Source organism: Solanum dulcamara, chromosome 10, assembly GCF_947179165.1.
Source record: "Solanum dulcamara chromosome 10, daSolDulc1.2, whole genome shotgun sequence".
In the NCBI taxonomy this organism is placed as follows: domain Eukaryota; kingdom Viridiplantae; phylum Streptophyta; class Magnoliopsida; order Solanales; family Solanaceae; genus Solanum; species Solanum dulcamara.
In genome coordinates, this window is record NC_077246.1 from 24,579,763 (window position 1) to 24,600,883 (window position 21,121).

The 21,121-nt window shown below is 33.6% G+C and overlaps 1 protein-coding gene across 1 annotated transcript; it reads right to left on the bottom strand.

Annotated features, from left to right (window-relative positions):
* Positions 1-11,348: 11,348 nt before the first annotated feature.
* Positions 11,349-13,495, bottom strand: LOC129870550 (polygalacturonase-like). The gene is made up of 4 exons (XM_055945368.1): positions 12,838-13,495; positions 12,453-12,742; positions 11,878-12,106; positions 11,349-11,771 (listed from the first exon to the last, which is right to left on the bottom strand). Exons 1-4 carry the CDS (start codon positions 13,273-13,275, stop codon positions 11,553-11,555), a joined length of 1,176 nt encoding a protein of 391 aa, XP_055801343.1. The 5' UTR covers positions 13,276-13,495; the 3' UTR covers positions 11,349-11,552.
* Between the last annotated feature and the right edge of the window lie 7,626 nt (positions 13,496-21,121).

Here is a 21,121-nt window from a genome sequence, read left to right on the forward strand (position 1 = left end):
CCTGGCATTTGATATATGAGGTATACATCCCGATAAATTGTGATAGGAATTTTCATTGGGTTCTTGCGGTGGTTATGTTGAAACAGAGGTTGATACGCATTTATGATTCATCACCTGGAAGAAGAACTAGCAACCCTTCCTTAGAGATTCAAAAGATAGCAGTAATGCTACCTACATACCTCCAAGATAGTGGTTTTTTTTAGAAGAATGAACTTACTGATTGGTCATCGCTTGATTTATACAAGGACAAATCAACTGGAAACATGCTTGAATCACATCACCCTTTTGCAGTTGAATACGTTAAAGGCATTGCGCAACAAGGAAGTGATAGCTTGTGAGTATTAATAAATATTCATATTTAAATTATTAATAGGTCAATTTTTTAAAAGTTGTGTATTCATTTCTTTGCAGGAATTGTGGTATTTTTCTGGCTATTTTTGCTGAATATCTTAGTGATGGAATTTCTATTCCAACTACTGGACTACAGCCGAATTCTTTCATTCAAGATATGGCGCACTACTGTGGAAATATGGTTGTCGGAAGGCCAATGATGATTATATTAGCGAAAACGATGATCCAAAAAAACCTAAGAGAGATTTCATCTCTGCTAGTCATGGAGAACCGATGGACGTCGAGTAATTTTTTTTTCATTTTATAGTAGTAGAGTGTATAATTATATTTTTGCACCAATAGTAAATATTTTTTTTCTCTATTCAGCAACTTAGCAGATTTTTAAGCTTTTTTCATATTTATGTATCATATTCTGATGTATCATACTTGAATGCTTCCGAGACATATTATTTATGTATCATATTATAATATATCAAGATTTAATAATTCTGATACATATATTTATGTATCAGAATCTCATATATCAAGCTTTATAGATTCTGATACATCTTGTTTATGTATCAGATTCTAATGTACCAAGATTTAATAATTCTGATACATCTACATTTATGTATCAGAATCTCATTTATCAAGCTTTATAGCTCCTGATACATCTACATTTATGTATCAGATTATAATGTATTAAGATTTAATGATTCTGATACATCTACATTTAATTTCAATACAATATGTTATGTATCAACCACAATACAGTTGAAAACTAATACAACAACATTCAAAGTATCAACCCTTAATACGTCGAATGGTTATGTATCTGCTATTCTCATGTATCAGATTCGAAATTACTATATCAATACCAAGTAAATTACAATGAAAATAATTACCAACCATCCATGTATCAACAACAACAACAACCCAGTGAAATCCCACATCGTGGGGTCTGGAAAGGGTAAAGTGTACGCAGACCTGACTTCTACCAATGTAGGACGGCTGTTTCCGAAAGACCCTTGGCTTAATAAAAGCATAGAAAAAAAGGTCAGACAAGAATATTAAAAGTAGGAAAGTAGATAACAGAAGAGTTTCAAATAATAGTATAATCAAAGCACCAAAAAATAGTAGATATCGTCAAATAATACCATAAATAACATAAGATAACATAACATACATAACATAAGTAACATAAATCAGAGTACAAGAAATTATAGTGCGTTAATACGCCTACGGATAAGGGGGAATAATGCCACTATGTACTAGCCTTCAACCCTGATATGTGTCTTCCACACCCTCCTATCTAAGGTCATGTCCTCGGTAAGTCGTAAATACGCCATGTCCTGTCTGATCACCTCTTCCCAATATTTCTTCGGCCTACCCCTACCTCTTCTGAAACCATCCATGGCCAACCTCTCACATCTCCGCACTAGTGCTTCTAGGACTCTTCTCTTCACATGTCCAAACCATCTCAGTCGCGTTTCACGCATCTTTTCTTCCACCGGGGCCACTCCTACCTTGTCTCGAATAGCCTTATTTCTAATTTTGTCGCTCCTGGTATGCCCACACATCTATCTCAACATTCTCATCTCAGCAACTTTCATCTTTTGCACGTGGGAGACCTTAACTGGCCAACACTCCGCCCCATATAACATAGCTGGTCTAACCACTACTTTGTAGAACTTGCCCTTAAGTCGTGGTGACACCTTCTTGTCACATAACACACCGGAGGCGAGCCTCCATTTCATCCATCCTACCCCAATACGATGTGTGACATCCATCCATGTATCAATTATTGATATTCAATTACTATTCTGGTTAATTGATATATATATCAAATACAACCCTACACTGTAAACAAAACTATGTAGATGTAAGGACATGATCCAAATAGAATGTATCCTAGGATAACAAAATATCATTTCTCTTTGGGAATGAAATTACAAGTCTTTTTGTTGTGGCTTTCATGGCCACAACGACTACAAGAATTTGTGCTTGTTCTTATCTTCTCAGTAGAGCACTTTTTTCTTCCTTTCTTTGGTCTTTCTGGCATCCTTTTGCATCTTGGTGGCAAGATGAATTCTTCAAAAAAAATTGGAATAGACCAATCTTTTTTATCTGGCATTGGAACCATTGACAATTCATAAGTATTTTCCAACGCCTCTGGCTTGTAGTAATCAGAACAGTATGGGTGCATGTCTATAATGTTCTTGCTCTTCAATACTGCAATTGCGTGTGGACATGATATCTCGTCTAGTTGAAACCTGCCACAATTGCATGTTTTTATTTCAAGACACACAATGTATCTTATACTTAATTGATAAACAGAATAAATATATTCTAATGAAGCAACAACCTGCAGAAAATAATTATCACAGGTATGTATCAGAACTGATGTATCAAATACAAAACTGATGTATCAGGAAATAATGATTACAGGAAATACAGAACTGATGTATCATATAGGTATGTATCAAGCAACTATGTATCAAGTAGATATCTACTTAAAAATAACTGGTGTGTACCTTCATTCTCGAACACTTGATTGTGTTTGATACTAGGATATCTTCGAATTTCCTACCTAAAGTATGTTTTGTATAAGCTTCTATTTCTCCATTTTTGCAGTTCCAAGCACCAAATAACATTTTCGTTTGCTCCAAAAAGTCAATTATAGGCAGCTCTTGTGTTTCAACAAGACATCCATTAATATATTCCGCGATGTTAGAAGTCATCATTCTCCCCCTGTTGATAGTTGCATGAACCCTTGACCACTTTTCGTACCCCACATTTTTCAAATACTCTGTCACTCGGTGATCAATTTTTTCAACTTTTTTTATTAATTTTTTGAATTCATCTTTTCGGTATGCCTTTGCCATCGAGTAAAAGAGGTCACTTAGTAAGCTTTGTTCCTCCTGTAGTTAGTACACACATTTTTCCATATATGTCATATGCATGCAAAGTGAGGGACATTGGGAAATACCATATTTACACACTTGATTATGCTTTTGTTCCTATCTGATACAACACACATATTGTCCCTCTCACCAAATGCATTTTTGAAGTTTTGGAAAAACCACGTCAATGATGAATTATTTTCTATGTCAACAACACCATACGCCAATGGCAATATGCAATTTAAAAAATTATTAACAATGATAACACAGTTATTAGAATTCATCAGATTCACAATAAATGTGTCAACTAAGATGATATACTGTTATTCAATACGCAATAGTATCAAATTTAATGCAATTTGAGTCAATAATCATAATTTCAATCATGCTTCATGCTAATAAGAAGAAATTAGAAGTACCCATAAAGAATTTATACTTGAAATCAAAGGAATTAGTTAGAGAGGGTTTTAGGCTCCATGGGTGGAAAGACCCATGGATGAAGAAACCCACATACCTTAGAGTGAAACTTTAAGAAATCTTGGTTCTTGATTTCTAATTAGGAGCCTTGAATCCTTTGAGTTTGATAGAAAAATTGGAGGAGATGATTTGAGAAAGAGGAGGGTGAAGTTTAGGATTTTTCGAAGGTAAAAGACTGAAAAATGACTCCCAAACATGTCCAAGCCCGTATATGTTTATTTAGGTAATTGTCCAAGATGCTCTTCCTAAAAAGATAATCTAAAAAATGGGTTCAGAACCCTACAGGCACTATAGTAGCACCCGGCGCCAGAGCCAAAATTAATGCAGCTAATTTTGGGCACTATAGTGGTGCCCGGCTCCAGAGCCAAAACTACTACAACTGATTTTGGGCGCTATAGTAGCATGTCGCGCTAGGCCTAAAATTACTGCAGTGATAGTTTCTACTAAAAAGGTTATAATGTTTTACTCCAAGTTCAAAATAAGACAACCTTGGTGGAGTTGGAAAGAAGACTCAAAGACCTTTAATATGATAGGTCATAAGACACTTAATTCGTTAGATACTAGGAGATATGAGCGTTTGAAGTTGACTCTATCTCAGACTCATACGAAGACTTAGCTACTGGAAATTCTTTGGACTTGGCTTGGTGTTAGAGATCTCTTATAAACCTAAAACAAATATAATATACTTTAAATACTTAGAAATTGATCCTAACTCATATATACAACTAGAAGTCACAAAGTTCGATTCTATACGCATGTGAAGAATTGTTCGGATCTTTGTGTAGAAATTTTTTGGGTGTTACAATCAACCTAAGTGTTGTGGCACTTCTATCAGTCTTTGTTCAAAATATATAAAGAATCTATTTCTTCATATTCACATACGCACACATAGTTTTATTTTTTTAATACTCTCACACATATATTCTCTTATAAATTGATGCCTCACACACATATGTATAGCAAAACAATGCCGTCATATAGAAGCTTTTGGAATATGATCTTACCGTCTTTTTTGACCAAATACTTCACCTCTATAAGATTTCATTATCATATAGAAACTTTATGCAATTTGATTTCAAATTTGCTAACTCTCCATCAACTTTGGTGCAACCATTTTTCACTTTTATATGGCTTAATTTAAATTCTAATACTCCCCCTCAAATTAAGCTTATCATTCCAAATTTCTCTTTGAGCATGTGGAATACATATGCTCTCATGGATTCGTGAATATGTCTGCCAACTGATCTTCTGTGCGATAATAGATTAACTCTATTGTCTCGTTCTTCACTTGCTCACGGATAAAATGATACTTTGTATCGACGTGCTTACTTCAACTGTGAAACACTAGATTCTTGCGAGTGATATAGTAGACTTGTTGTTGATATAAATTATGATCAGGTCTTCTTGTGTAAAAAGACAATATTTTTAAAAGATTGTTCAACCAAATTGCTTGATAGTTATATGCTACAGCGGCTATGTATTCTGCTTCACATATTGAAAGAGCAATAGTTTGTTATTTCTTCGATGACCATAAAAATGCTGCTGAGCCAAGATGAAATAAGTATCCATATGTACTTTTTCGATCATCTAAGTCTCTCCCATAATTACTGTTTGAGTAACCAACCAACTTCAAATTTTTGAAGTGTGTATAAAGGAGACCATGATCCACCGTATCTTTGATGTATCTCAAAATTCTCTTTATGGAAATTCAATGATCTTGTTTTTGCTACTCCATAATCGGCTAACCATTACAACTGCATACATAATACTTGATTGCGAGCTAGTCAAATACCTTAAACTTTCAATTACGCTTTTAAAGAAAATTGGATTAACTAGCTCGCTTATTAAGTGAACACTTAACTTCATGCCTAGTTTTATTGGAGTGGCTACAGGCTTACAATCTTGCATTCTGAACTTTTCCAGAATTTACTCCTCATTTTTTTTGAGACATAAATATGCCATCTCTCATTTATTTTATTTTGACTCCAAGAAAGTATGACATTTCACCAATGTCTGTCATTTCAAATTCTTTAGTCATAGCTTTTTAAAAGTTATTGAACATACCTGGATTGTTTTCAGTGAAAATCATATCATCCATATATAGACACACGATCATGATGCCACCGAACTTATTTTTCTTTGTATACAATGCATGCTCGTGTTTACTTTTCATGAATCCCTTCTTTTAAAAGTATTCATCAATTCTAATATTCCATGCCCACGGAGCTTGATTTAATCTATACAAAGCTTTCTTCTACGATAACCTTTGTCTTCATGTACTTGCTTTATATATTCAAGCGCCTGCTGGATATAAACTTCTTCTTTCAAGTAGCCATTTAGAAATGCTCACTTCACATCCATTTAATAAATCTTTCATTGATTTTGTTCTACAATTATTATGAGAAGCCTTACTATCAAGCCTTGCATCCGGAGCAAACACTTCATCATAAAATACTCCATATTTTTGTTTGTAGCCTTTTGCAATGAGTCTTTCTTTGTACTTGTTCACTTTTCCTTCTTTGTTGGCTTTTGTCTTGTACACTCATTTGACTCCAATAGGGTTATGTCATTCTGGAAAACTTGTTAGCTTTCATGTGTCATTACTTATGATGGCAATAATTTCTTCGTTCATTGCATTCTTCTATTTAATATCTTCTTTTGCATCTTCATATATTATTGAATTACACTTAGCCATCAAACAAAATAAGGAATAATTGAGATATGTCTCAATGGGCTCAGTATCATCATAAATTTCATGGAGACTTTGTGTCTTCGTGGGAGCTTCACTTGAGCTGTTGCTAATTAGTGATGCAGATGTTGAAAGAGTTATTGCAACATGAATTTGTGGTGGAATTTGTCCGTCACCTTATTCATTTTGATCAATAAAATCATCATCATCGTCATCACAAAAGAATAATCTTTCAACTTTCTTTTCTTCTTCGCTCCATTTCCAGTAATCAACTTCGTCAAACTCAACATCTCTTGAGTTGATGACCTTTTTAGTGAGGGGTTATACAACATGTAAGCTTTGCTTCTTTTATCATATTTAATAAAGATGCACTTTTCTCTTCTATCATCAAGCTTATGTCTTAATTGTTCAGGAACATGGGCCTATACTATACAACCAAGTATCTTGAGATGTCCAACTCCAGGCTTTTGACCACTCCATGCTTCATTTGGTGTCATATATTATACACTCTTCGTTGGACAATGATTCAATAAATAAATAGCACATTGAACAGATTCAGTGCATAAATTTCTTGATAAATACTTAGCTTTCACCATACTTCTTGCCATGTTGAGAATGGTACGATTCTTTCTTTTCGCAACTCCATTTTGTTGAGGTGTGTATCAAACAGTCAACTGATGAATAATCTCATGTTTTTTAACGAAATCTTCAAATAGATTTGCAGTGTATTCACCTTCTCTATCAAATTTGAGTATCTTTAGATAATACCCACTTTGTTTTTCCACCATCGCTTTAAAATCTTTAAATATTTCAAGAGTTTCTAATTTTCTTTAAGAATATATACCCTACTTTTTCTACTGAAATTTTCAATAAAAGTTAGGCAATACTTGTTTCCACCCAGTGATGGTATGTCGAACGGACCAGCTAAATCCGAGTGTACAATCTCAAGTGGTATTCTAGCTCTTCTGGACTTTCCAACTTCAAAACTTTGTTGGTGAGTTTTTCCTTTGATACAAGCTTCACACAATTGTTCATGTGAATTTATTTTTGGTAGATCGTTCACCATTTTTCTTTTGCTAATAGCTTTAGACAAGAAAATTCAAGATTTCCATATCTCAAGTGCCAAAGCCACGAATCATCTTTTATAGATGTCTTCATGCACTTTACATCACCGGACTCGATATTAATAGTGAACAGACGATTTCATATCATATTAACCTTTGGAAACAAATTCTCTATTTTTTTCTCAAGGTCATTGAGCAATCTTTTATCTGCACTTCATATCCTATTTCAGAAAGTTCGTCAAGGATGATGATGTTGCTTTTCAAAGCTGGTACATAGTAGACATCAGGAATAAATTTTTTATCTCCATTTTTCTAAGAAATTCTGATTTTGCTTTTTTTTTTTTAAAGAAACTTGTGATTCATCACCAAAGGTTACTTGACTATCATTAGATTCATCCAGTTCAGAAAACAACTCCTTTTGGCCTGACATATGGTTGTTGGCGCAACTATCTAAATACCAAATATTCTTCTTGAATTTTTCATCTCTCTTGTAGATGAACATCGGTCGGTGGAGAAGTAGACGAATGACGTTGGAGCAACATAGATCATGACTCATGAGGAAGGAGAAAAAATAAATAGCATTTTGACAATAGTTATGTAAGATGGTGGAAGTGAGAAACGGACAGATGGAGAGGAGAGACAACTTATTTTGATCTAGAGAAATTGAATTTGTTTTAGGATTTTTGGGGTCTTGGTAAATAAAAAATAAAATGAAAAGAAGATGTTCTGAACTGTTGGATTGAGTGAGATGTACGATTAGGATTAGAAAGGAAAAATTGGGTCGGGCTGTCCGATGGGTCTTGGGTTGGATCAATTGAAATTGAGTTCTCACAATTGAGCTCAATATATATATATATATAATCGATTTGGCTAAAATCTTGTTCGATTTCATTATCAACACTATTAGAGTCCTCTTGTAGTAAGAGATGTTGTATCTCTTTGAGGACTGATTCATTCAGATTGAGATTTTTAACTCTTTTGGCAAATTTGTAATACTTGGCAATATGATCAGGTTTGCCGCACCTATAACATTTGTCATCATTGGGGACCGGAAGAGCTGGTTGGTTAGCTGAACGTTGATGTTTTGGGGGAGAAGATTTTGATCGATGTCCATTATTTTATGAAAATATTTTTTATTTTTTTTAATAATAACAACGGAGTCTATCACTTTTATTAAAAAATAAATATAAATTATTCTTCAATAATTGTGACACAAAAATCTGTAAAAAATGCAACTAACAAAGAGGTTCTATCTGTCACTTTTGTGAAAAAATAAATATAAATTTTAAAATATAAAAAAAAGTGACGGACAACATTGCATTCATTGTTTGGAGCGACGCTATCCTTCATTTTTGGCTTAGCATTTTTAAAACTCTTTTTAGTAGTGGTTTATATCATGTACTCGTAATGGCTACCTCAATCATTTTATGTCATGATATCTTGTGGTTGAAATTTGTGTTGTAAAAAATATATTTTTTAAAAGTTTCCTGAGTTGGGGGGGTCTTCGGAGGGTAGGCTAGGACACTGGGGTTCGCCATAGCAAGGGTGATTTTGGCACAACTAGTCCGCTGTAGCAAACATGGTGACTGCTGCGGTGGACGATGCGAGACTAAAGGAACGTATTCTGAGATTATAATTATTGTACTCACCATTGTTGATTGACCTATGATACCTACTAAGTACATGTATTTCTCGTACTCATACTATTCTTGATGCACTCTTTTCTACAGATTATGTTTTGAGCATTAATGTCCCATTGATTTCTAGAGTCTGAGGGTTATATTTCTGTATTTTGATTTTTATAGTTTGGAGTTGGTTGGTTGAAAAGGGTTTGTATATACTATTTTAAAATTGTTCAAGGGTTAACAAGATGGAAAAATTACCTATCTACGCATCTCTATTTATCATATTTTCTATTATTCCCTACCATTTCAAAATATTTAAAAAATCCCTACTTTTACTAAATTCAATTCCATCGGATACATTGCTTCTCTCTCCTCCAAACCCACGTTTCCCTCTTCCTTTTTTCATCCCTCCAATTTCTTTCTATTTTCATTCCTACAATCTTAGCAGATAATTATAAGTTTGAAATTCAAATTAGTTCTTCTCCAGTCAATCTATATCAGCTTCCTCAATAGGTAGCTTTTCCTTTTCTTCAAATTACAATTTTTTTTGTCTATTCAAAGTCCTGATACATATGGATGATGCTCCTTCTTTTAGTATTGGTATTACCCAGTTAAATGTAGCTAACATTGATCATGTTTATGATTCTGATGGCGATGATTGGGCTGAAAACAGATCCGAACAAGTGCATGATTAATTACATCAATTAGAAGTCATGAATCTGAATGTTGGTAAGAAGAAGTCGAAGAAGAATGCGTCTTCTTCTTCTAAATTTATTGTGGAGAAAAAGGAGTAGCAAAGCTAGATCGGTAATTTTATGGAAAATTCCTTCTTTACCAAATGTTTGATTTTTAATGTATCTAGTGTTTTTTTAGTTTTTTAAATCATGTATAATCTGTATTTTTCAGCGTTATAATACATTATAACTTATAATGTAATGTATCGTGTTCAAATATTATATTTGATACATAACCCTAAGTTTTTGAATTATAAATTTTCATGTATCATGTGTATGGTTCTATACTAGATACATACTTCTTCAAATTTAAGTAAAATTTGGTACTAGATACATTCAACTAGTATCATTTACAAACTTAGGGTTATTTTTGATACATAACCCGTAGTCTGTATATCATGAAATTCTATATATGATGTGTATGGTTCTGTACTAGATACATAAATGCTATAAAATTAAGTACAAGTTAGTACCAGATATATTAAACTAGCATCATTCACAAACAATTCTTAATACATAATCCTAAGTCTGTCAATCATAAAATTATATGTATCATTTTTATGGTTCTGTACTTAATACATAACTGTTTTAAATATAAGTAAAAGTTTATAACAGATACATTCATCTAGTATCATTCACAAACCTAGTGTTATTTTTGATACATAACCTTAAGTCTGTGAATCATAAAATTATATATATCATGTGTATGGTTCTGTAACTGATACAAATCTAAGTACAATTTAGTACCAGATACATTTATCTAGTATCATTCACAAACCTAGGATTATTCTTGATACATAACCCTAGGTCTGTGGATCATAAAATCCTACGTATCATTTATATAATTTTGATACTTGATACATAACTGCTACAAATTTAAATACAAGTTTCATTAATGCAGGGTATGAAGTATGTGATAAAAAAAATTCTATCTTTTGGGATAGATTGGAGAAGAAAATTTAGGGAAACTGAAAAGAAAAAAAATGGATGAAGAAGAAAATTTATTACGATTTGAGATAGATTGGAAGAAGAAAATTTGAAATTTGAATCGTTTGAAGTTCCTAAAGTTTTGGGAGAGATTGATATCATTTTTTTTGCATAATTTGTGAAACTGACATTTATTACCTTTTTAAAAGTAACAGTCAAGTTGTCTAATGTATCACAATTAATGTATCCGGATGGCTCCTATGTATCCAGATATGACAAATTTGAAGGATTTTTTGTAAATTAAAAAAGGATAAAGATAAGATGTAATTTGCGCATTACACTATGGGATTTATGATCGAATCGATAAATCAATACCGATTCAATCCGAGCTCTTGGAATTGGAATAAATTCGACAGCAAATCGCGAAATCTTGGTGATCTTCTCTATCTAATGAATGGAGAGTCTTAAATAATTAAAGGGTCCTTCGATTTGGTTCGTATTCCGATAAAAACTTTATTTCTTAAAGGGATTAAATCCTTTCCCATGTAAGTTATACTAAAACGATCCCCGCAATCTCTTTGAAAAAAATATTATAGTTAAAAGAGTTAATTATGTATTACTATCTCTTTTTACACATCTAACTTGATTTGTACCCACACGATTTTCCAGCAAACACGGTTTCTACTTAAAAATAACTGAACTTTTGAACTTACATTCTTCCATTAATATTATATGGTGTCTACCTTGCTTATAAGAAAATTTAAATATGAAATCATTGGTTTCATCCATATTTTCTAATTAACCTATAAGCAACTATTCGGTTTTTCAAAACCAGAAGCTCTTCCTCCAGCATTAGCACAAGAAGCTTCAGCTGGTTGATCTCTGTAGCTAAGATTTACATCTTCTAATGATATCCCACTGCATGGATTATTTTTGCTACAATCAAATTTCACTGCAACTTCTGTCGCTGATGTACCGCGTATGTCTCGATACTTTATGTCACTGATTTTCACACCGGATCCCTAAATATATTTTAAGAAAACAAAAAAACAATATACGTATTAGCTTTCGAGTAGAAGTCCTCTATAAATTTTTAAGAACAAAAAATTAAAATAATTTATCACTTACTTGATGAGGACAATTTTCATTGTTAGGGCAGTAATTTTGGTCAATAATGATAGGGTTTTGAACGTTTGTCATAACTATATGCTGGAAAAGAATGTTTCTGACAAATCCATTGCTTGATCTTGCCCATGTTTTTACTCTCAATCCATTTTGTGTTCCTGTGAAAGTGACGGTTTTAACTATAACATTTTGTACTCCAGGTTCTTGTACTTCCCAGCCTAAACTCCCAATGCTGCACCAAAGGTAATTATTATAATACTATTATCCAATCTAATTAGGTGAAGAAAATAAACAAGTACCAAACACCCATTCAGAACAGAAATAGCCTAACTTTAGTAGTAATGAAGTTGGCTTTGTTACTACATTTCCTGTGGTAGGTTGAACGACTTAAGTTACTACATTGACTTATGGTACTAGTTGTAAATTCTACTTTAAAATATTTGAAGAATGTATAAAAAAGAGCAGCCCGGTGTACTATGAAGGGCCCGACCACAAGGGTGTTTTGAAGAATGTATATATACCGAAATTCATAGTCAAAATATTATAAATTGGAAATAAAATGTTTTGTTTGTTGAAACCTTATTCCATGACCGGGGCCACATGCTATGTTTTCGATCCATAAGTTGGAGGTACCAGGTCCAATTGAGATACAATCATCTCCGGTGCCAATACGTGAGTTCATTATGGTAACTCTAGACGAATATTGAACGTGAATTCCATCGGTGTTGGGACTGTTTCCCGGAGCCGAAACCTTAACTCCTTGTAGCTTCACATTCTCACAACTATCTACCAATATGTGGAACATTTGGCTATTTTTTGATGTTAATCCACTGATATTTATGTTGCTCGAGTTGGAAAATGTAAGTCCCTGACAAACATATTGTTTAAATTAATACGGTGTTACTTGTAATTGCCCAACCTTCTTTTTCAATTATTGTTTTTTTCACAAATAAAAACACGTACCATTGTTCCTTGGGGACAATTGTTGCCAGACGTTTTGCAAGCCCAGAGACTAGTAGCTTGTCCATCTAAGGTTCCTCCATAGATGGAAACTCCATTAACTCTTTCAAATTTAATCCAATTTTCTTCCTTCCGATTGACATTATAATCTGATGGAGCTAGTATATTGCCATCGATGCGTAAGGTAATAGCCTTACTGTTGCATGTTTCGCCGTGGAAATATGCATTTTTAAGCAAGTAACTTCCTTGTGGTACGTAAATGGTGGCTGGGCTAGTAGATGCACATGCTGCATCCCATGCACTCATAAAGGCTTTGGATGAATCGATTTTTCCATTCGATTTCGCTCCGTAGTTTTTGATATTATACATAGCAATGGAAGAGTTGAACAACAAGAAGAAGATTGTGAAAAAAAGTGGGAGATTTTTGAGTAGGAAACTCATTTTCAGCTTATTTCTTATTCAACAAGTCACAAGGCTGATCAAATATTAATTGGAGGGTGATGTGGAATTGAAGATGGATTTTAGGGGAATTTATAGACTTTTTGCTAGTGATCAGTCTTAATGTACTTGCCAAACCCCACATTATCATGGTTAAAAAATTAGGAGAAAAAACTATGTCGATCCTTTAGGACTCTGACGTGAGTTAGGTTTTGGGACAACTATAATTCATTTTTGGTCTTATTGAAGAAGACTTTGTCCAAAATCCAACATTATAAAGTCGATAATCAATTGGATTTCTACATGTTTAACGGAAAAGTTAGTTACATGAAGACTTTCTGACACAACGCATATATATAATTAACTAATCACATAATATAAAAACTAGTGCTTTAACTAATTTCGTATGTCCTCCAATTGTTGGTGTGCACATGTAAATATATAAACTTGTATAAAATTAAATAAGTAGACACACATCCTATATGACATAATATACGTCTTACATGGCATTATACATCAGTTTGAGTGTATCTCAGGCGAATTGCTATGTAGGATGTGTTGTCTACTTATTCAACTTTATACTAGTTTAAGTGTCTACTTATGTGCATCCTAAGTTAAAGGACATAGATGAGTAGATGATAGTTGAAACTAAGTTAAATGACAGGTATATGTATTATACCTTAATTAATTGTTACATGGTTTGGAAAAATTGAATACTTTTAAAATTTATGCTTTAAAATATGTCATATCATTTACTCCCTCTGTTTCATTACTTAGCTCCCATACAAGTAATTGTTTCAATTTACATGTTCAATTTTGAACTCAAGAAAAAATTATTATATTTTTTTCTTTTTAATCTTAATATTAAATAACTGCAGTAGTAATAGTCAAATTTAGAGTCCCAAATAATAAGCTTAATTTAGTAAAATACACTTTTAATTAAATTTTTTTAAGGCATGTGTCGGTTCAATAGGGGGTAATAAAAGAAGATCAGTACGGGTCAAGTAATAACAAACGGAAGAAATTGTGGCTATAGATGAACTTTTAAAATTTATGATATTAAATATGTCATAATATTTGTATGGTTATAAAAACATATGTTGATTCAAATAAAATTATTTTATTTTTTTTAGAAACGAAGTAAAAAAGAAAATGTGTTACCTAAATTGGATATATTGAAATATTAAAAGAACCTACAAATCATACTCACAATCTCAATTATAAGAAGTCGTTTATCCACTACCTGCATTAGGTATTAGAAGTGGATATCTCCTACTCTTAAGTAAAATTTAGTTTCCTCATCAAGTTTTCCACCTAGTTCGATACAAACGATATTGTCATATCAATATTCTTTCTTAAAAAGAAATCTTTTAATCTTTTGTTGTTGTACTCCTCTTTCAGAAAGTAGCTAAACTTACTTCCCGACTGGTAATGTGTCAATATCATAATCTAATCTTTGTAATGAAGTCTTTAATATAGAATAAATTCCCAAGGAGAAAGGCCAAGAATTTTCATTACCGCCATAAATTTAAATAACTTTTGTCCTCGTTAATAAAAATAGTGAAATTACTACTAAAAAAAATGCCTAAAATAGACCTAAGGAGATGGGTTTTATAATCCCCAAAAACTGGGGGAAAATTGCAATTTTTACTTTTTTTTAAAAAGTTATTTTTTTATTTAAAATTAGCCTCTCAGAAATATAAATTCAAACAGTATAAAAATATAGTATTTAACCAATAAACATAAATGGTCTAGTAGTGATAGAGATATATCCTATCACAAAAAAGATATGGATTTGAACCTCGAATAGTGCATTTTATTATTTTGTAATTTCAAAAAGGAGGTCTGTATTTTTTAAAATAAAATACCGATCTTCTAAGACAGAACAGTGAATTGAAAACACTTGCTAAAATTCTCCATCCTTCTACCTCTCCTGTTGCTTCTTGATCTTCTCCTCCTATTGTAGAAAATTAAGGATTCATTATTATATTCCACAAAGGTTAGATTTTCTATTTCTAATTATTTTAGTTGATTTGGTTGAAGAAAATTGAAGAGTATACCATTATTGGGTTAACAAAACATATTAAAGAAGATAAAGTGGGCCAATTAATTTTTGTAGGTTTTGAGTCAAATTTAACCATTGAAAATTGTTGAGGTTAGTATTAGAATGTTAATATCAAATTTGACATATATACCATTTTGATCAACTTTGCGAAAAAATGTATTGCACCCCATTTTAAACAGATTAAAATAGTTCACAATTTATGGTTGTGTTTCCTTTGATTTTGAAAATGTTCATAGTCTTCACCTAATTTTAGAAAATCTATTTGTATTGATATGTCGTCTGTTAGTCTCCAAAATTCATGAAATTCTAGATAAGAGTTTTATTATTTCCAAGAGAAGGTGTTAGACATTCCATGGAATCTATTTTAAAATTATCCTTAAACATAGTCTAATATACAGCAACAATCAATTCAGTGTAGTTCTATAAATAGAGTTTTGGGAGAATAGAGTGTACTCAATCTTTATTCGTACCTTGAGAAGATAAAGAAAATATTTCTAGAAGACCTTTGATTCGATTAACGAACACCAGAGCAGGTAAACAAAAATACAAAAAAAAGACATAGAAAATAATAGAAAAGGCATAACATAGCATTCAAAATTATCCATAAGAATAAGCAACTAACATGATAACTAAAGGACATTTAATAACAAGGAGCAACAAAGTCGCAAGACATGAAATTATGAGAAAATGCTATAACTACTGGTATAAACATGTATACCTATACAATGCATCAACCCACCCCCAAGCCTACCCCGCTTGAAAATGAGACAATGCTCAACTATCTACTAAATTTCTATCTAAAGTCATGATCTCCATAACCTCCTATTTAAGATTGTTTCCTCGAAAAGATGAAGATGCACCATTTACTATCTAATCACCTCTTCCCAACACTTTTTCGGCCTACCTCTACTTCTCCTCAAACTCACCACAACTAACCTCTCACATCTCTTCATTGCGTCCTATGTGCACATCCTATTTACATGCCTAAACCATCTCAGGCTCTTTTTTCTCATTTTATCCACCATATGATTCATTTGTACCTTATTCTGAATATCTTCATTCTTAATATTATCTTCCCTATTATGTTCATACATCCACCTCAACATCCTCATTTTCGCCCTTATCATCTTTTGAATATGAGAATTTTTGACTGACCAACACTCCAACGGCATGTGTTGACATGCATATCTCTTTTTGTGTAATGACCCGTTAGGTAATTTTGAGAACCAGTCTTCCTCCTTTCATAGAAGACCCTTTTTGTAAATTTAAGTTGAAAATTTTAGACCTTTCGGTAACTTCGGTTAATTAGTTGAGGGACAATTTTAGAGAATTAATTTAATCGGTGGGCTAAAGTGTTAATTTATTTAATACCTTATACCACTTTTCTTATATTTAATAAAATAGGTTAGTAGAGTTTGTCACTTTTAGTACATGATTAATTTAGAAAAGAAAAAGAAGAAAATAAATAATAATAATAATAAAATAATAATAATAATATATATATATATATATATATATATATATATAAAATCTGATGGCATTAAGCCATCAGATGCGAGTAGAAAGCAGCGGCCTGAAAGCAAACGAACAAACTGGGAAAAAAATCATACTAAGGAAGAAAGAAAAGAAAGGGGAAAAGAAAAATAAAGGAGAAGAGAAAAATAAGGATTTTTATTCCAAAACGTCAAGGTAATTATTCTCATCCTTTCCATTAAATTTTTATGTGATTATGAACATATTTTTAGGGTATAATGGTGGAGAAATAAGGCTGAAATAAGAAAATATGATCATAGGGTTCTTCACATAAAATCTTGATTTGGGGATCGAATAACGATCCGTTTTAGCTAAAATTTGACATGTGAGTTTATTTTGTCATGAGTGAACATAATCGTAAAGAAAATTTTAGATTTGACTTCAATGACTCGGGATGACTTTTTGACCAATTTTTTATCCGAAAATAAATATAGCAATATGGGTGTCATTGGATTTGTATGCTTATGAAGATTGTGTATTTGAACAAATTTTGATCATTCGAAAGCGTTACGAAAGGCTCAAGTTTTAAAGTGATTATTCAATTTAATTGAGGCAAGTGAATTTCTAAACCTCTGTTTAAGCTTGTAAATGCTTGTATTTCCGTGTTATTTGTACTGGGGAGTAATGAGAATTGGACTGGGTTATTGACTGTATGATTGAGATTAAAAATGGAGATGAGGGGTATAAAATGGTGGTTTAATGACATGTATTTGTGGAATTGATATGTTGTGATTATGAGTTTATTTTGGACATGTGAAATGACTATGTTGATGTGAGATAGAAAAAATTATTGTTGTTGTCATGTTATTATCGTGAATTATATGAACATGAATTGATTGCATTGGTTTTGACATATTGTGTTGAGACTGAAAATGATATGAAATGAAAGGGGTCGGGCCACATGCTCCGTGACAGATATTATGAAATAAAAGGGGTCGGGCCACACACTCCGTGGCAGGATATGTATATTGAGGAGACGGGCCACACGTTCTATGGCAGGTAATATGGACAGAAATTGTTATACCCCGCATTCTTGGTACATGGGAACATTTATTTAGCTTCTCTAAAGTTACCATATGATCCATGTTCTCCATGATGTTATCAAATAATCAGAAGGAAGGGAGGATGCAACACCCCATATTTTGCATAAGCTAGCTCTATGTGAGTAGTGATGTTGGAAATAGGTTTGGAAGGATTTAAAAGGAGTTGGAGGCCAAGTAATGAGTCATGGTAATCGACCTACTTGCGTAAGCTACCGACTTGGACGTCGTACATAATTAAGCTACTTGAGTACATGTCGAGCTTAAGTAGCAAGGATCACATAAGTTCTTAAAGTGAGACGATATTACAAACCTACGAAAAAAAGTAAGTAGGTGATGCACCTAGTTCAAGTAGGTGATGCACCTACTTGGAAAGAGGACCCCACCAAGACACGTGGGAGCAGTTGGTTGGTGCATGGATGAGGTGGACCTATAGGAGCTGGACACGTGTCACCTTGGGACTAGACACGTGTCAACCTTAGGGGCTGACATGTGTCACCTTCAAAAGTGGTGTATATAGGCTTGAATTGATGACTAAGAACTTCATTTTCTTATCTTTAACCCTAACAAACCTAGAGAGAAAAATAGAGAAAGAAAGAGAGTTCAAGCCATGGCAACTTTCGGCCATGGCTGAAGCAAGGAGGGGCTTCGAGTCTTGCTCCGTAAATTAATTTTCTAAGGTAATCTTGACCCATTGTAAGGTGATTAATAACGTAAATCAATTGTTGGGGAAGCAAGGAGGTTCAACACTTGTGTAGGTTGTGAGCCCGAACCTGCTTGATCTCTTAGTGTTCTCTACCACGTCTGAGGCTATCATCTCGAGTGTTGAGGTAGCTGTTACATCCATCTAGCGGACACCTCTTACTCCTTTAATATGTTTTAGTCATATTCTAGAGACAAAGACATTGTGACTGTATTTTCTTTCAAAGTTCGGTAATGTATTAGTGGTTTGTATACGTGACAACCAGTCTTGGAGAATTTTGAGATTGTTTATTTATTTTTTTGACTAAGTTAAACCTTGCTTTATCTCAATTACTACCGCATTTACTTTTCATTAAATTTTAGGCTGAATTGTCTTGGTGAATTGAGATGAATGCCATCACACCCGGATTCGGGTCGTGACATTTTGTAATATTAAAAAATTACTAAATATTTAGAGTACAGGTTTTGGGAGTTGTAACAAAAAGCCTTAATGATATCAAGTGTTATTGACTAAGTGAAAAACCTCTTCCTCAATTTTTTCTCAAAAAAGAAAGAAAAACGAATTGAGTACTTCTATTTGGAGCAGGTTCATCCTAAGAAAAACAGTTTTCACTCGGTACAACTATTCTATGCTAGCATAGCATGCTCCTTTCTTTAGAGTGAGTTGGTTTTGAGGAAAAGCAGGTTTCATCCTAACTTTCATCGGGGACAGGTACGGGGTTTGGGTCGAGGGACTATTGCTGTAGAATCTATTAACAGCATTCCAGGTTAAAAATGACTCCTAGAGAGTTCCCAAAATACGAAGTTCTCTGTCTTGACTCCTGCCTAAGAATCAAACCAAAGATTTTGGTTGCACAGTCTTCCCTACTCAAGGGAATAGATCGATTGTTGCAATCAGAAAAGCCAGCCCCGACTGTGCATCGAGAAGTTCGTCTAGCAAAGAATTGAGTTATTCATTTCTCAGGTAGAGCTAGCTAGGAGTAGTTCCTTAATAAAAGGTGCCTTACTTCTTAACTTCTAAGAGGAATTTGTGTTTTTTCTATGTTTGTTCATGAAAGAACTTCCATGGATAGTCATGTCAAATGTCCAAAGATAGCTAGTTGAGAGATGCTTAGTCCTTATTTGTGTAACAAAAGGCATTATGTGCCTAAATAATTCTTCCAAATGATATTAGTATTCATAGTCTCCTATTTTGAGTTTTTAATCATTTTTATCGACAAGTTGCAAATGAAAACTAAACCTGTTAAGTGGATTGACCGACCCATTTATTTTTTGGTTGACCGGATATCGGGCTGGGCGGGGCTAAAGGACACCCTTACTGGGTTTATTCGGTTCGAGCCCAACAGTGAAACATGTTAAAAAACTGGCTCATGACCCATTAAGGGTATAGTGTCCGGGCCTAATGGGCCAGGCCCGGTGAGCTTGATTTTTTTTTTTGCTCCTTTTATGTATTCAAAAATTTGAGTCAATCATCAATATAGTGTATCGTTATCTATATAATTTAGAAGTAATTATAAAAAATTTATATACTCACAATATACTATCTATTATAGTGATATATTTAATTATATATGATATATATACTTATAGATCCATCGCTTTCTCACTCTAACATCTTTCTAAGCCAAACACTCTCTAGAAAGGGCAATTTAGTCCTAAAACGAAAATGCCGGTGGATCCACCACCGGACGTCGGAAAATTTCGAAAGGAAGACAGGATAAAAGATCGTGTTGATACGAATCTAATGCAAGTTACTACATTCCAAAATTCCAACTGCAGCTCATCCAATCTACAAAATCCTAAAGCGATGGATGTTCATATTACTGAGGAAGAACTGCAGCGTGCCCAAAAAATCATTCTTTTGCACAATTCAGGATTGATTCGATTACAAAGGAATGCAGAATCGAATTCAGCAACACAAGGGCCAGATGTGGTCCAAAAATCTCAAAATTTCATTGCACCTTTAGACAGCACTCAGCAAAAGAATTCTCCAAGCAGCGCCTCACACACGCAGGAACTGCGCCTTCAAATTCGAGCAGATTCAGCCAACGATCGTGATGGCGCAGTAGCAGGGGATTGCTCTCCATGTCAATATGAACCGTTGGGTATAAGTTTCGCCGGAGGAACCCTCGCCGGCGAACAACGTGATGGCGGCGCCGGAGCTCCGGTGACTCAAATCGGACAACATGAATACCAATATGTTCTAAAAGATGCCGCGCATTTTCCCACGCACGAGCGTCATCTCAGTTCCTCACCAAATGCTTCGCATACCTCCAGGAACACTGACAGTAGAGTTATCGCCGGAGCTTCGACGAGTGTTCCGGCACAACACCAACACCAAAAGAACCACAATGTAAGTGCGCATCATCAGATCCAGATAGGAAACTTCGAATCTTCCCCAAATTGCTCAATTTCAAAAAGTCGTCAACACTACTGTGGCGGTGCCGGAGCTCCGGCGAACCAATTGACTGGAGACCAATATCAAAAGATTCAAGAGACTGATATGCAA